Source organism: Lissotriton vulgaris, chromosome 8 (assembly GCF_964263255.1).
Source record: "Lissotriton vulgaris chromosome 8, aLisVul1.2, whole genome shotgun sequence".
NCBI lineage: Eukaryota > Metazoa > Chordata > Amphibia > Caudata > Salamandridae > Lissotriton > Lissotriton vulgaris.
In genome coordinates this window covers 1,431,485,105-1,431,502,395 of record NC_141696.1, presented here as the reverse complement: position 1 = coordinate 1,431,502,395, position 17,291 = coordinate 1,431,485,105, and the positions used below count along the sequence as shown (strand labels likewise).

Sequence of the window (17,291 nt, the reverse complement as noted above, 5' to 3'; positions counted from 1 at the left end):
AACCGCTGGGAGGCCAGGAAAGATCTCCCACCTCCAGCAGCATGTGCCTGGATCCCAGAAATCGAACGCAGGACCTCCATCCCCAACTGCTGCCATTAGGAGCGGGCGCCCCAGGAGTACCTGAAGGAGCAGCCAGCAGCACCAATCGCGGCGAAAGTAGGGCCACCAGGATGCCATCCCTGCTGCAACAAACCACAATCAGTGGCAACAACCCGCATGAACTCGCAACTGATCATGACTGCCCCTAAAACATAGCGGCAGGCAGAGCACGATCCACTAAGGTTTGCAGGGTCCGAACCCATGGACAGCCTAATGAGTCCATCCAAGTGGACTGGGCAAAGAAAGTCGAAGGGAAACCTGCAATCACTCGCTAGTAACCAGAAACAGGTTATCTGGAGGGTAACTGCAGCATCACATAGAGAGAAGCTGTAATCCAGGAAAGAAGAGGAAGACTTGCCCTCCCTGCAAACACACATTCATCATTGTTGTGGCAGAGGAGCAGACCGCAGCTCCCACGATCTCTTGAACCAAGTAAAAAGTCACGAGCCCCGGACGAAGAGTGCTATCCAGGCGCCATAGCACAAGCGTTGTGGTAGAATTAAGAAAAAGCCGCCAAGCAGGACTCACCTGGGCGGGGGCCAACACCAGTACCAAGGTCCCCCCCCTCCCCTCCCTCAACTGCCAGCAGGAATCCAGGAGAAACGAGGAACATCGCAAGCGATGCATGTCCCACCCGGCCATGCTCGGGAGGACGTACCCGCGAACTGGATAGAAACAGGACCACATGCCCCAGCTGCAAAGGGCCTTTCTAAGCGGGATTCCGGCAGGAACAGAGACTGACTTCCAGCAAGCCCGGCAGGCTGAGAGACAGACCAGGAAACCCCGCGCCCGCACAGCCTGGCAGCAGGGCGGAGGGTGAAGAGACGCACCGCAACTCCAGCCCAGCAGGAGCAGCACCAGCACATCCAAGTCCATTCTGTCGACAGACAGAAAAAAAGAACAGGCGGGATGATGGGTAAGTACTGCTTACTCACGGTGAGAGGGGCAGTATTAGGGTCCCAGCTTTCCTCTGGCCTTTTTTTCAGTCAGGAGATGGTTATCTCCACTTTGTACATGAATGGGACGAGGACATAAGGGACCTGGGGGTAATCTTCTCTTTAGCCTCCAGGGTTTTTTTTTTCTTTTGCTGGAGTTGTATTCTCTTTCACTCATATGGTTTCTTTGTCCCATTCTTTTCAACATATATGCAAGTCAAAATCGCTTTGATTCTGGCAATCAAATTAGCGCTAGATGACACGTAGGCTGTTTGTCGAACGGACCTGGGTACATGTTTACCGGAGCCATTGCTGATTACATTACGAATACTCAGTCATGCGGAGGCCTTCCTAGTTGTCATCTGTACTCTAAACACGAAAAATAGGCTATCCCTTTCTTATAGAGGAATTGCAAGGCTTTCGACCTGAGTCAGGCATTTTATGCCTTTTAATGGTGCAGCTTCTAGTTTTTCCAAGTAGATTTTGTTTTTTTTAAATAATTTGCTAGCAAGGGTACAAAAGTTAACCAGAGTTAGGTGATACAAGAGTTATTTATCAGGAGTCAAGCACACACTAACATTTGGCCAGACGAGTCGTGTCATACACTATCAGTGGCATTTTGAAAGTTGCTCCATTGGTATTATAGTTCTTGTTGATTGATGCCTTGCTTCAGTAATGTATTTTCTTAGCTGTCCAAATGTGGAGTACTATAGAGCTGGTGGTCAATGGGGAGGTAGGGGATGCGGGGTAGGAGAGGAAGACCAGCATTTGCAATGCAATAGGTCTTGCATTTGCGAAAGTTTGAGCTATTTGCATTGTAAATGACAATCCCCTTTATTTACCTGTTGGTTGTTCAAACCTAAATAAAAGGCATTGTCTATTACAGTGCTAATGAACTCCCAAATGCGAGACCTATTGCATTGCAAATGCTTGTTTTGTCATGTGGTCATTGCAGATTCACAATCTAGCCTGATTATGATCTGTCTTGATCCCAGGTCACAAATAATTATATGCCCTCCTTTTAAATTGTGCCATAACAGAGAATCTTCTTGGGAATTCGTGATCAGAAAAAGGCAAAAGCCTGTCTTGTAATCAAAGTTCCCAAAATGTATAGAATAGGCCATCACAAGTGTATGGGACTATAAAACAGAACAGATTCATTAGAGTATGAAGAAGCACTCTCAGATCCATGCAGAATAAAAGGCAGGCCCCCTGGAATTATGCAGATCTGCGGCCGCAATGTTTTCTGCATAAGTATAGATTTGAAACAATTGCCAGACAATCCAATAAAGAAGCAATACTATTACAAAATGTGCCGCATTACCCCACATATTGTGCTATTACATGCCACATAATTTTTTCTCCCTTGTCACATAAAATGGTCCAACCATGCCACATAATTCCAGTGGCCCTGATTATAGTATTCCCTAGTGCACTTTATATCCACAGTAAAGTGATAGTATTAGGAAAGAAACCCACGCTATTTTGCTCAGAGTTGCTTAGTGCAGTGGCAGCTGGTGACATTTGAAAGTGGTGAGCCGTAAATACTGCACTGTGGCAAGCGAGCGTCTGTTTTCATTTTTCATGACCGATAATAGTATATCTGACTTATTAAAAGCCTCTTCATTTAATAAGCTCAGTATGCAAATGGTTTATCCTTTAATAGCAATCAATGAGTTCAGGGTAATGTACAAAATTAATACCATCTGCTGGTGTAGAAGCAACGAACGATGCACAAGCATGCATGCCCAGGTAAACTGAGCAGGCACAACCACACCAACACACACCTGTACGAATATCCAGGCCATCCACAATTTAGGAACCGGAAGACAGGGTACTTTCATGTTTAAAGCGAAATGGTGGTCTTTATTACACGAAATACAAGTGCAACTGTGACAGTTGCATTATTTGACCTAAAATGCAAGAGATCAGTTACAGCCAGTAGGGCTCGTGCATATAGTGGTAGGAAGCAGAGATTTGTAGGTGGGAGAGAGGTGGTCCAGCCACAAGTGAAAGGACTAAAGAAAGAGGAGGAGGTGAAAGGACAAACTCAAAAATATGGCCTGTTCCGCCCGATACACCCCTGAGTGAAAAGTACCAGGTAAAAGCACCAAGTGAGAAGCAAGAAGGAACATATATCAAAGCTTTTGGTGAAAGTGTCCACTGTGTGCATATTGTGACTTCACGGGATGTTGTATACTTAAGACGATGTGCTGAAAAACCTTACTAACATCACATTGATTAGATAATTTAATGAGGCTGTATCAGCTCCTTCAAAAATATTGACAATAGCGCAGGTACTTAAAGCTGTGTCAACACTGACTGGCCGGGCTTATTTCAGGGGTTCGCCGGTAAATACCATCAGTTCCGAACCTTTTACATGCCCAGGTCCGAGCCGGTGATCCTATGCTCTTGAACTCGCAAGCAACGGCAAACTGTATAATGCACTCTTATAGCGCTTTCTATACTCCTTGCCTGCTCAAAAGTGCTCGTTTCAACAATTTAACACATGCCTAAAAAGTGGCACTGCTTCTTATTACACCTGAACTCTTTGTTGGATACTTCAGTTAAGAGTTCAAATGTATTTTGTTATGTGCATTTGTAACAAAAACTATCAAGGAAGTAACAGAAATAAAGTGTTACGAAATACAAGATACCTATGCGAGTGTTGCATTAAAAGCAGGAGAAAAGCTATGGGCCACAATCTAGGTCTTCTACGTGGTCGAAAGCCTTTGAAAACAAGCTGCCGGTGGGAGCGTGTGAGGCAGAGAGGAGACGCCATGCGTGTGCACATCACCTGTCCTTGCGCGAACATGGTTGGTCTCCCTTCGCGCACCAAACCGACAATAGGCTAGCCAAGACGAAGCAGCGCATGCGCTAGGTTCGCTAGGCGAGACCTAAAAAAGGGAGGGAGGACACGAGTTGGGCTTTAGTCCTACACAGAACGTCAAAGACCATCAGTGGTAGCCAAATACAATAATCTGCTGTACAGGGAAGCACGCACCCAGAAGGTTGCTGGTCTTGATCGCTGATTCCTACAATGCTGCACATAGAGAGAGGGGTCTCATGGTAGCTGCAGGTGATACAGACTGTATTATACGTTTTTTAATTGTGCAACTTATTGCATATAAAGGTTATGCCTCAAAGAAGATTGGGATAGTGCTCTTTTTAGGTTTGGTTTTTGAAAGTGCAGGAGTCCGTCTGACCTGTTGTGAAAAAGATAAATAAATGGGTCTTTGGGTCAATATGAATCACTCACCCTAATGCATTTGCGGCTTGTGTATCCTTCTGCTTCCAGTCGAATGCTTGCCTTAAACTACATGATGGACTTGCAGCTCTCTACTCCTTCTGGGTCCCTGTATGTATTAGCACATCAAAACCCAGACCTATTGACGTTGCCAACGCTTGTTCAGGCACTTTCCAAAGTTAGTAATTATGAGTGGAATACTAAAACCTGCAATTTTAGAGCCTACCAGGACATCCAGGTGCACCTTGCTTGTCCCGTTACCTCGGATTGCCAAACGGGATTTTATTATTCCTAAAGGGACTGCGGAGCATTATTGCATTATTTACTCTGCACATATTCATTCATTCAATTTGGAACAAGGAAGCATTATGGTTGGAGTTCTGTACTCCAACTGGCAATACATACCCTATTCTAAGCCGGACATCATGAAGGGAAAGATTTTTTTTAACTTCCTAATCCTGCACTCCATCTTGCTGATGTGAATAGATGATCCTCTTTGGTGCAGAGCAATGAATAAAGGTCTTGGCCAGTAACAAGTGACCGCTCCATTTGGAAGAGGCTTACAGTTTTCAGGCAGACATCTTGCTATTGAAATTCACTTGCTTCTGTGAACAGTGCGAATAGTATGTGACAGACGTGCAGGAGTAGTGTAGACAACCGGAATCACCGTTGTAGGTTTCTCCTTTTCCGGTGATGTTCATGCCCCTAGTTCTACTTGGTGCACCCGTGTTGGCAGCTCCTTTATGCACTTCAGACTAGCAGATCCTGCCAAGTAAAATGTCCGTCTTTGCACATCGCTACAATAGCACAGGAAAATGTGCAGTCCTTTTGTAACCGCATTTTCATTCTGATTGACTCTCAGTTTTCCTACAGCGTATTCTGTGCAATTTATATCTGCTGATTGGCAAGTCTTTGGCCATTGAAGGTTGGGTTATCCTACAAGTTACAAGAGCTTGTTTTACTTTCTGCTAAGATGTGTGCAGTTTGCGATTTCGGTCATCCTGACTCAGCCCTTTATCAGCTTAGATCATTCAAATGCGAACCATTGCTTTGAGCAGTAATCATGCCTAACATTTACTGTGCTTTCATAAAGGCAAAGCCATGGCCGTTACTTATGGATATGTCATCCCCCATAATCAGTGTTTTTGTATTCCTTCTCCATCCTGCTTTGTGACCGCACTTGTTGAAAGGTACCTGGGATGGAAGGTAGAGTTGAAGCCACATGTTTATTTATGGGGTTTACTAATATGTGCTCCATTGAACACTTGTTAAAAAGGTCTACCAAGACAGCAGGGAGATCGAGTGACACATCTGCGATGTACCCTGCAGAAACTGCCCTAAAAACACCTTCATGATATGAAGTTTAGCCAGCACGTCTCAGTGATGACACCCCAAAATCTCACCAATACATAGCTTTCGGCTATTAACCGCAGGGAAAACCCAACATCCAATACAGCACATACTATACATTGTGCATAATCTGTCCACACTGTACCCCAGACCACCCTCAATGGGAAACCCACAAACGCAGTCCTAAATATCCCCAAAGAAACACACAAACAGGTAAAGTGATGGATGGGGGTTGGTGGGAAGTGCTGTATAAAAAACGCATAATATAATGTGGATGTCATTACTGTTGTCCAAGGACAGTTGGTTGATTGTCTAGATTATATTGTAGAAGCTGAGCAGTCTCGGCTTCAACCTGCTATTGAATCGTGTCCGACTGCTTGAATAGCGAGCTGGAATATCCTTGGCTGAATATCAATTCCTGCACGGTGCACTGCTTGGTTTCTTTGCTAAGAGTGTCTGACTGCTGTTGCCATGGAAACAGCTTATTTCAATGTCTACTTAAAAAGCATGTATTTTTATTGTCTTGGCTTTTCTATTGTATGAGAAAAATGTGATATAGGTTTGAACGGACAGCTTCTTACAAATGTATTTTGATATACAAAGGGGAAAAGCTTTTGATTGTTTACTATGGGAACTGTTTACTCCGAATAATTTGGATGAAATTATAATCCTGATTGACTTTCATTTTATTTTGCAGCCCAGTACAAAAGCAAGAGGTGATGGTGCGTCCCCCTACAGTGATGTCCCCGTCTGGTAACCCGCAACTGGATCCCAAATTCTCCAGCCAAGGGAAGCAGGGGGCTTCTGCTATCCAGTCGCAGCCCTCGCCGTGTGACGGAAAGAGTGGAAACCACACCCCCAAGTCACTGCAGGCCCCAGCTGCAAACATGGGACTGAAAAATGGTTCTGGCAACGGGACGAAAGGGAAGGGCAAAAGGGAAAGAAGCATATCTTCAGATTCTTTCGATCAGAGAGATGCAGGCACTCCCAACACGGATTCTGAAATCAAAGGTGTGTTCCGTAGATTGATTTTCATGTTACAACCCCCATATTGGTACAAACGCGCCTCCTGAAGTATCCATTTAAAAAGTAAACTCTACTTTTGACAAGTTGTGGTCTTTAAAGTCAGGTAACACCTAGGGTATCTTTGTACACCAGGATTACAGGATCAACTCTGTCACCCAATTTCAATCTGTTTTTTTAAAGCTGTATGAACAACTGAAATAAGGCAAAGTAAGATGGTATTATTTTAATAGCTAATATTTCTTTCCAAGCCCTTAATCGTATGAAAAAAAGGATTACTTGCATGCTGAAGATTTGGTATTTTGCATCACAGTTCTACGTACTTAAATAGTTACTTTTGGCTAAGGAAAGTCCACACGGCTGTGGGATTCAGGCAATACTATTGTTTTTATGCTCATTTGGCAGTAGTAATTGTGTGCCATGGTGGTCGACTGGGGGGTTTAAAAGTTAACATCCCCTCTGTTGTCCTTTTTTTTGCATTGGTGGATGTGGTAACATAAACTAATGGAAAAGGTCCTGTACTATGTTGTGGTTTATCTATTTTGTTTTATTGTAGTTGTTTTGGCACGTTATCTCCTCTGATACATGGTTTAAATTAGTGTTCTACATTATCTTAGGCTTTCTCTTTTAACCTTCCAGTCTTCAGCTTTTCTTTTCATTCTTTTGGTGTTCATCATTGCTCTTTGTCAGAGCCTATGCCAAACAAGGTCGCTGTAAGGAGAGAGTATCCATGTCTGATATGCATGTTTGTTCTTGGGATATGCCCATCTGGTGGCAGAGTGATCTCATGGGTGAAAGTGTTCATTGTTTTCAATTAATATTCCTAAAATGAAAGAATGTCATTAGAAGTTAGTTTTCCAAAACTTACATTGGCAATGTCAATAGGTCTGGCTTATGAATGAAAGTTCATTCTGTGTAATTCAATGGTTTAGGCACTCAGTAAGTCATCAGCCATGCTTTCTATTACTCAATTACTCCTCTTTGCACTTGTGAATCCATTCACGCATCCACTATCTCATTTGTGCAGTCTCCCTCTGACACCACCACAATAAAGCACACACAAATGCATGCATGCATGCATGGATGGATGTATTATTTAATGATTTTATTTTTATAACTTGATCCAGACCGGCAGCTAAGCCTGTCGGGCATCCTGAAGAGATTATAGGAAGACAGTACAAAACTTCTACCATAAAGGTTTGTCAAAGGGGGTAACCAGCTCTAAAGCAGTTCCCTACAAGGGTCAGCTGTAAGAATTCTTGTAGCAAAATACCTGAATTCCAGCTTTAGTAATGCAAAAACAATCCATCCTTTAAGGCCTATTTGTTTTAACATGTGCCACAGAATAAATAAATGAGTCCTACTGCTTTTGTCATAACTTCTCATAATAGAGAAGACTTAGAGCTCACTAGCAAAAGGAATTTCTAATGGCATATCAGGCCCATACTTATTGTGGTTAGTCACTATAATCAATAAAGGCCTACTTGCTTTGAGCGTAAGCTTTCCAACAAGGCAACAATCTGACATACAGTCATTAAATTAGAAGAGTATGCTCAATTATAGTTTGTAATTTCCCTTTAGAGGGTCTAGCTAGGATTCTCACAGTGCAATTCTTCTAAACCCGATATTCTTTTTTTGAATTAAAATCATTTTTATTGAGAAAGAAAATAGGAAAAAGCAAGAAAGAAAGACAATATAAAGTAAAAAACACAAATCTCCAATACATGAAGTGAATTACATACTAAATCATATACAAAATATGACAAATCATAATCAATTAGAACAAATTAAGTCCGAATGTAAAGTCTGGATTAAAGCACATGCTACAGATACAAAGTTACATACACCATGACATTTCCAGACCCCTGAGTTTCCGTTTTCCAGATGTTCAACTTTCCATGTACTCATTCACAATCGGTTCCGTTAGGAGTATTGAATCCTCCCATATGCTACACCACTTTACACTGCAGCGTAGAAACACGTAAAATCTACTTAACTGCAAAATATTCACATAGCCATAGCACCTCACGGAGGATCAAATGAAAATGATGATGCATCAAGACTTTTCCAAAGCTTCTTATGGGAAGCGCGCCATGGGGAGGAATGCAGCGCAGGGTTATCAGCCCCACTGAGAAAGGACAACCAATCTAGCCATATCTTAAAGGACACCTCAGGCGTTCTTCCATTTACATAAGACTACTTTGCAGGCCAGGGTGAGCAGTAAGTCAAGTAGTTGGCGGGCATGTGCATTAACTAGGTTCGGGTCAAGGACACCCAGTAGGACATAAACGAATTCCCTTGCAGGATTAAAACTGAAAATATGATTCTCTTCCAGTATGTTTTCAGGATGGGACAGTTAAAAAGCATGTGGACCAAGTCTCCTACTGCCGAGTTGCAATTCCAACAATTAGGGCTATCTCTCAGGTGGAGTTTAAAAAGCATCTCGGGCGTCCAGTATACTCTGTTTAGTAACATATATTTTGTCTGAGCTAGTATTGGGGAGACCTTGTCTGAGAATGCAGTGATATGAATAATAACCCTATATTCTATAGTTTCTCAGATTGGTATACCACACTAAAATCCTTGCCTTCTACAGTAAACTGAGATTCGATGTTACGAAATACCACCCTGTAGGCTTTAATGCAGAGTAATAACAATATGCACTTAAATGCTTATTGACTTAACCATATTATTTTCAGAATCAATGTCATACCTAGTTCTTTTAAATAACATTTTATAACAATCAATCATGCTTATAAACGTTATCATCGCCTTGTCACCGTAACCAACTCTGTTGGGTATAAGCCTTTCAGAAGGCAGCCATAAGGTATAATGTAATAAAAGTACAAATGTGTAACTTTTTTGGGGTCACTTGACGTTTTTAGTACTTAGCTTATTAATTCTACTATCTTTCCTGACTTTTGGCTATTTTTTTCCTGTCAATGCCATGTTATGTAATGCCCGTCCTGTGGAAAAAAGATGGCTAAGTCAGACCCTCATTCGGTCTGTATTGCTTGTATACCTTCATCTCACAAGCCAGACCAGTGTTACCACTGCAGCAAGTTTTCCAAGAGAACCCTTAGAGAGAGGGAGAAGATTAAGCTGCACTCCATGCAAGAGAGAGGAAAGGAAACAGTAAGTGGGCGAGAAGAACATCACTCAAGGAAGCCCTCCTCTCAATCAAGTTTAGAGTGCTGAGAAAAGGAGGCATTGGTCTCCTACGCCGTCGAGGGACAGATCGACTTCCAAGATAACTTTGTGCTCTGAGTCTGTGTCTAAATCGCCGTTGAGACGTCTGTTGACGTCTAAACATCCTTCGCCCTCGAGACATCCTTCGCCGCCGAGACAAGGTGAGAAGATACATAGGATGAAGTCAACATCAACACGTAGGCAGTCAAATTGGAGCTCCCCTGTAACGTCAAGAGGCCTGGGCTCGGCGTCGACACATCAACGTCGAAGCACACGGCCGTTTAGTACCGGAACCAACACCGAGATTGCCGTAGACGGCGAGAGGTCTAATGGCATAACGTCGAGCCGAACACCAAAGGCTTCGACGCCAAAGAGACCCAGTCATTTGACGCCAAGACACACAGCATCGACGTCGTCGCCGAGGAGGTCGACGTCTAGGAGATCTCTGTCGCGGAGATCAAGGTCTAGGACTAGGAAAAGGCCTTCTGTGTGTAAAAGGTCGCGACCTAGGTCGATGTCGAGGTGGTCGAGGAGATCACACTCCGATCATTGATCTCCGCCAGCGAAGAGACCTAGGGCGAAGTCGAAGGACTGTTGGACGTGGGACGCTCGGGTGGTGACGTCAAGGAGTGCTCTCTCCTCCCCAGGGCTCCAGATAGTGCAAGTCACTCCCGAACCCTCACCACTACCATCTCAGGCCCCGCCAACTAATATCTCACCGAGATGGCTAGGAGACTTTAGAGAGTGGAAGATCAGCAGGATTCATCTACCACGTTCTCCTTCAAGATCCAGGTCACCTTTGATTCAGGCTGTGCATTATTCGGAAAGACACAAACATACCACTCCAAGAAGGTCCCCATCTGTAAAAAGGCGATTATCACACACTCCTTCTCGACACCGATCTCCTTGAAGACGAAGCCATAGATCTTCTTCATGGTCGTCTGATTCAAAGGCTGACTATTCTCCGACTCTTTCTTCCTCGCCTCCAAGTAGAATATCACCCATTGATGATATTCTGACCTTCAATAAGGTTCTCTGCCATGGGGCTGCGAAACTCCACATTGAAATGCCGGTCTCTACCACCAAAACATCAGTGATCTTTGAAACCCTGCATCAAAAGTCTTCCTCTAGACCTTTGCTCCCTCTAGTTCCTGGATTGCTGGAGCCTGCTATGAAAACATTTCTCACTCCAGCATCGGTGGGGGCTGCACCATCTCGGATCACCAAGAAATATAAGGCTTCTGAAAATGACCCTTTCTTTCTGAGGGCTGATCCTCCACTGGATTCTGTGATTGTGTCAGCGGCACGAAAAAATCAAACTGGGGCAGCATCAGCAGTACCCCCAGATAAAGACAGTAAGGCCATGGATTCTCTGGGCAAGAGATTGTGAACAAACTCCGCTTTTTACATGAAAGTAGCCAGCGCCTCTGCCTTGCTGGGTCAATATGACGTTCCTTGTGGGACTCTCACGTTTCACGGAGAGGCTTCTAAAAGAAGATAAGCAAGATTTCCTTGAAATTCTGCATGAAGGTAGCTTAGTAGCCAATCAAGTGATCCGTGCAGCAGCTGATGCCTCAGATCTAGCTACCCATGGCTCTGCTCACGGGATTTGTGCTCGACGCTCTGCCTGGTTGAGATTGACGGGCCTAAAGCCAGAGGCACAACGTTGCATTCTTAATCTCCCATTCAATGGCACATCACTCTTAGGCTCTCATGCTGATTATGAAATGTCTAGAATGAAGACCGAGCTGGATACAGTGAAGGCTGTGGGGCTCGAAGAAGAAGGTGTTCAGGCGACACTACCGCCCTTACGATCGACGACAAAACCAACAGAGGGTTCAAACCCCTCAGTAATAATAATAATAATAATAAACCTGATATTTATAGAGCGCGAACAGCTACCTCGCAAGGAGGTGTCCCAGCGCTAAGTGAGCATTTCTTAGGCAGAGCAGGAAGGGGGGGGAGTACTTAGCTTTTCTGGGTGAAGAGCCAAGTCTTTAGTTGCTTCTTGAAGCTAGATTCTGTTGTAGCAGATTGGATGGTGGCAGGCAGGGTGTTCCAGAGTATCGCCGTGCCAGCAGAAAAGGACCTGCCTCCAAGTCTAGCTTTGCTGGCGCGGGGGACGCGTAGCTGGTGCAGGGAGTTAGATCGCATGCACCTCTCCTGATGATATCGGGGGGAGTCTGAGTTTTAAGTAATTGGAACAGGTCCCCTTTTGTACTCTAAGCGCCAAAGTTAGAGCTTTGAACTTTATTCTGCTGGCCACAGGGAGCCAGTGCAGTTCGCGCAGATGCGGAGAGACGTGCTGTCTGAAAGGGATGTGCTTTAACAGTCTCGCAGCCGCATCCTGCACGATCTGCAGGCGTTGCACTAACTATTTGGGTAGGCCAAGATAGAGGCCGTTCGCGTAGTCCAATCTGGATGTAACTGTTGCATGGACTACCGTTTTGCGACGGTCTTCTGGCAAAAGAGAAAGGAACTTTCGGAGGTTTCTGAGTTTGTAGAGACACCCAGTTGTGACCTGCTGTATATCTGAAGAAAAGGAGAGACTCTCGTCCCATCTTACTCCCAAGTGTTTCGCATTGGTGCTAGGTAGAGGGGGTGGACCCATTTCAGGAGGCCACCACAGGTCCGAGGGGGGACGAGTGTGTTTGCCAAAGAAGACGACCTCCGTTTCGCCTGCATTCAGTTTTAGTTTGTTGGCAGTCATCCAACTGGCAACATCTCGAAGACAGCCCCTCATTTTACTAAAAGCTGCCTCAGACACATCAGAAAAGGGGAAGACTAATTGCGTATCTGCATACGAAATCGCCTTGACACCCCATTTAGCAATCAGGGTAAAAAGTGGGGCTAAATAAACATTGAAAAGTAAAGGATTGAGTGCCGACCCCTGAGGGACGCCACACCAGAGGCGTTCAGGTTTTGAGGAGAAGGTGCCCAAAGCTACTTTCTGGGAGCGATCTGTAAGATAGGAGTGTAGCCAACTCAGTGCCTTGTCTTCCAAGCCTATGTTCTTCAGCCGTAGCAACAGTCTCCCATGATCCACCGTATCAAATGCAGCTGATAGATCCAGGAGCACCAGCATAGCTGATGCTCCTGAATCTAGGGACCACCTAACCGACTCGGCCACCTCAATGAGGGCGGTCTCGGTGCTGAATCCCGATCTAAAACCTGACTGAGTTTCATGCAGTATCTCTTTTTCCTCAAATCTGTTAAATTGACGTATCAATTTTTCGTGCATTTTGCCTGGAGCTGCTAGTAGGGGGATTGGGCGGAGATTACTTAGATCGTCCGGGGCACCATTGGGCTTCTTTTTTCAGAGGAAGGAGTGTGGAGTGTTTCCAACTCTCAGGGAATATGCCTGTTGCAATGGACGTATTCCAGATGTGTAAGAGTGGAATAGCAATCAAATCCAACATCATTTTCCAAAGCTTAGGCGGGCAGGGGTCATCAGGGGCCCCTAATTTACATTTTTGTATTTCCTTCAGGGCCTCGGTAAGGGAGATGGGGTGAAATTGAGCTAGGGAAGAGGGGGGCATCACATTATCAGTCGTGTCTGTCATTACTGTGGACTCTGGACTAGTGAAGGTATTGTATACCTTCTCAATTTTTTTTTTTATCAAAAAAGTCAGATGTCCTCACAGAGTTTCTCCGACGGAGTGACTTCAGTCTCAATAGCCCTAGGTTTAAAAAAAGATTGAACAATCTTAAAAACTTTTTGCGTGATTGCTCCGCTTGCTGAATGGAAGACACAAAGAATAGGTTTTTAGCTTTTTTTATGGATTGATGGAGACCGCGGAGGGCTTCTTTGTAGCAGATTTTTGCTGAGTCACAATAGTTTGCCCGCCATAGTCGCTCTAGCCTTTTGCAGTTGCTTTTTTCAGCCATCAGCTCAGTAGAGAACCATGGGGCGAAGGGGGATTCTCTGCGTGATGTGGCGACTTTTGCAGGAGCGATGATATCCACCGTGTTTCCTATCCAGCGGTTCAGCGCCACCGCATCAGTGTTCACGTCAGTAGTCAGAGCTGGGGGGGTAGCTGCAAGAGCAGGGCAGAGGGTGTCTGCTGATATATTATCCCATTTTCTTCGTACATATGAACGTCTCCCATTTGTCTCGTACTGGGAAGGGAGGGAAAAAGAGAAGGGAATTAAAAAGTGATCCGTCCAGAGCAATGGCTGTAAATCCAACGTATGACCTGCCTTGTGCGTTGGTTCCGAAATAATTTGAGATAGATTAGCAGCTTCCAGTGTCGATATAAGTTGAGTGGCCAGGGGGCAGTCCGGCCTATCTACGTGAACATTAAAGTCGCCGACTACAATGAAATATGAGTGATCTATAGAGCTTTGGACTATAAAGTCCATAAGTTCACAAGTATTTGTTGTGGAGCAATCCGGGGGTCTGTAAATGATCAGACCGGCTAAGGACAGTTGGGGGTTGATTTGGAGGCAAAAATGTAGCCCCTCTATGCCAGGAATAGGGGTAGGTGTCGTCCCAGCAAAATCAAGGAAGGTCACAATTCCAGCATCGTCCTGGTAGAGGAAGAGCTGGTAATTCCAGACAGTCCACAACTGCTGCCAAGCAACAACAAAGGCAGTGAGCGCTTGCTCCCCCTGACTCCGTTACCCACTCCAGTGGTGGGGGGTTGGGGTGGGAGGGGGTGGGGTGGGCGAGGGGAAGAGTGGACATTAATCACACTAGACAAGTGGGTGCTGAATATTGTAAAAGAATGGGTATGCCATCAGGTTCAAGTCCCCTCCACCTTTCATTCCTCCTCAAAAGACTACCATCCATCGCATAGATCTTTTGAAGGAAGAGGTGTCTGCTCTACTCCTAAAGAACACCATTGAGGATGATGGCATCAACGTCGGCAGGGGATCTACTCTCGTGATTTTTTGGTCCCAAAGAAAGGTCCTAAAAAGGAGTTCAGGCCTATACTAGATCTCAGACGTCTCAACAAATTCATACTAAGGGAAAAATTCAGAAGGCTGGCATTACATCAAATAATACAGCATCTACATCAAGCGGACTGGATGTGTTCCATAGATCTTCAAGATGCCTATTTCCACATACCAATCTCCTAAAAGCATCAGAATTTTCTTAGTTTTCGCATCCAATCAAACCACTTCCAATTCACGGTCCTGCCCTTCGGGCTGAAGTCTGCTCTTTGCACATTCTCAAAGTGCATGGCAGTAGTAGCTGCTTTCTTGAGGAAACAGCACATATTAGTCTACCCTTACCTAGACGACTGGCTTCCCAAGAGTGCGTCTCCAACTCTTCTGCAACAGCTCCATCTACATGTAAGCTTCAAAAAGTCTATCCTCAAACCAACACAGAGGATACACTACCTTGGCGCAACTCTGGACACGGTCAACGCAAGAACGTATCCTTCGGATGAGAGACTATCATCCATTCTCCACAAGTGTCAAACTCTCCTGAAGATACCTACGCCCACGGCTAGGCAGATCTCATCTCTGCTGGGTTCCATGGCTTCGTGCATTTTTCTCGTCCAAAACGCCAGACTTCACATGAGACCTCTGCAGCAAACTCTGGAGGATCAATGGTCCCAAACCTCCAATCGTTTGGAGGACAAGTTATCAATACCTCTGTCAGTCCGACTCTTCATCCATTGGTGGATGCGACGGGTTCATCTCATTGCGGGAGTTCCTTTTTAAGAGGAAAAGCCCCAACAGACTCTGGTGACGGATGCGTCCCTTCAGGGTTGGGGCGCTCATATGGGATCGCTACAAATCCAAGAAATGGGACCAGAGAAAGAGCAACTATAACACATAAACATGCTGGTCCATAGAGCGGTACATCTAGCTTTCAAAGCGTTTTTTCTTTCCATCACAACAGCTTCTCTGCTTGTTCAGACGGACAATACAACAACCATGTACTAACTTAACAAGCGGGGGGAACCAGATCCAGACCCCTATCGCTGGAAGCACAGGCGATTTGGAAATGGCTTCTGGAACGAGACATGAAAATCTCTGCGATTCCCTTACCGGGAGTCCTCAACGTCCAAGCAGACGACCTAAGCAGGCATTTCGCAGAAGCACACAACTGGTTGCTCAAACAAGAAGTGGTACAAGAAATCTTCCACAACTGGGGAACACCAGACACAGATCTCTTTGCGGACGCCGGAAATGCAAAATGCCGCGTCTTCGCCTCCAGGTACCCGCAACCAGGCTCCAAGGGGAATGCTCTGTGGATAGATTGGTCAGAAACATTACTCTACGATTTTCCACCAATTCCACTCATCCCCATGGTGATCAGGAAACTGTACAAATCCAAGACAGACATGATCCTGGTTGCTCCAGAGTAGCCTCGCCAGTGGTGGTACCCGGACCTTCTTCACCGGTCCAAAGTACCACACAGGAGGTTGCTATGTCGTCCGGATCTGCTGACCAGAGCGGGTGTTCCATCCCAACCTGCTGTCCCTGAGGTTAGCAGCATGGCGCCTGAGTCCATCTAATATGGACATTTAGGCCTCTCTCAGGACAGCATGCAGATCTTGAAGGAGACTAGGAGAGCTTCTACGAGAAAGTCTTGCGCCTTTAAGTGGAAGTGTTTTTTACATGTGGTGTACTGCTGAATGTTAGGAACAGGTACTGTTACCATACTTACTGTATTTGGCCAAAGCAGGTTTGCAATACTCCTCCGTAAAAGTTCATCTGGCAGCGGTAGCAGCATATAGAAAGTCTCCTACTCGGGCGTCTTTCTTTCAAATGCCAGTTGTTCAGGATTTCTTGGAGGGTCTCAAGAAGGTCTATCCTCATGTTAGGGCTCCATCTCCTCCCTGGGAGCTGAATGTAGTCCTCTCTAAACTAATGGGTCCTCCATTTGAGCCCATTCACAAAGCTTCCCTTCAGCATCTTTCGCGGAAGACTGCTTTTCTCGTGGCCATCACATCTGCTCGCAGGGTACGCAGGATACAAGCCTTATGCTCTACAGAGCCTTATCTTCTTTTTTTTTTTTTTATGCGAATAGAGTGGTGTTACGTACCTACCCGAGTTTCCTTCCTAAGATGGTCTCGGATTTTCACATCAACCAGTCAGTAACTCTTCCTACTTTCTTTGCCAACCCTGTCACTCCGGCTGAGAGCTCTGCACTCTCTAGATCTAAAACGAGTGTTGAAATTCTATCTTGATAAAACAAAAAGTGTACGAAAGTATGACCAACTGTTTGTGAATTATGGTCCATTCAACACTGGTTTCTCTGCCTCTAAAAGGTCCATTTCTAGATGGATAGTGTCATGTATTAGAGACAAAGCTGCTACGATAGCAATGCTTAGGAATGTACCTATTCAAGAAATTTGTAAACCAGCCAAATGGCGTTTGTGCATACTTTCGCACGCCATTACTGCCTTGATTCTGATACTCGGGTGGATGCTCAGTTTGGTCAAGCATCCCTGAGAAATTTGGTTGGGTAATATGTTTGTAAAATCTTT

At 45.0% G+C, this 17,291-nt stretch overlaps 1 protein-coding gene across 4 annotated transcripts in view; it reads left to right on the top strand.

Annotated features, from left to right (window-relative positions):
• BCL9 (BCL9 transcription coactivator) overlaps positions 1-17,291 on the top strand; it is an 823,614-nt gene that overhangs the window by 661,220 nt on the left and 145,103 nt on the right. For all 4 annotated transcript variants that reach the window (XM_086935499.1, XM_086935500.1, XM_086935501.1 and 1 more), the window contains one exon: positions 6,329-6,642. In XM_086935499.1, coding sequence (XP_086791625.1) covers positions 6,329-6,642 — 314 coding nt within the window. The remainder of the gene's footprint in view (positions 1-6,328; positions 6,643-17,291) is intronic.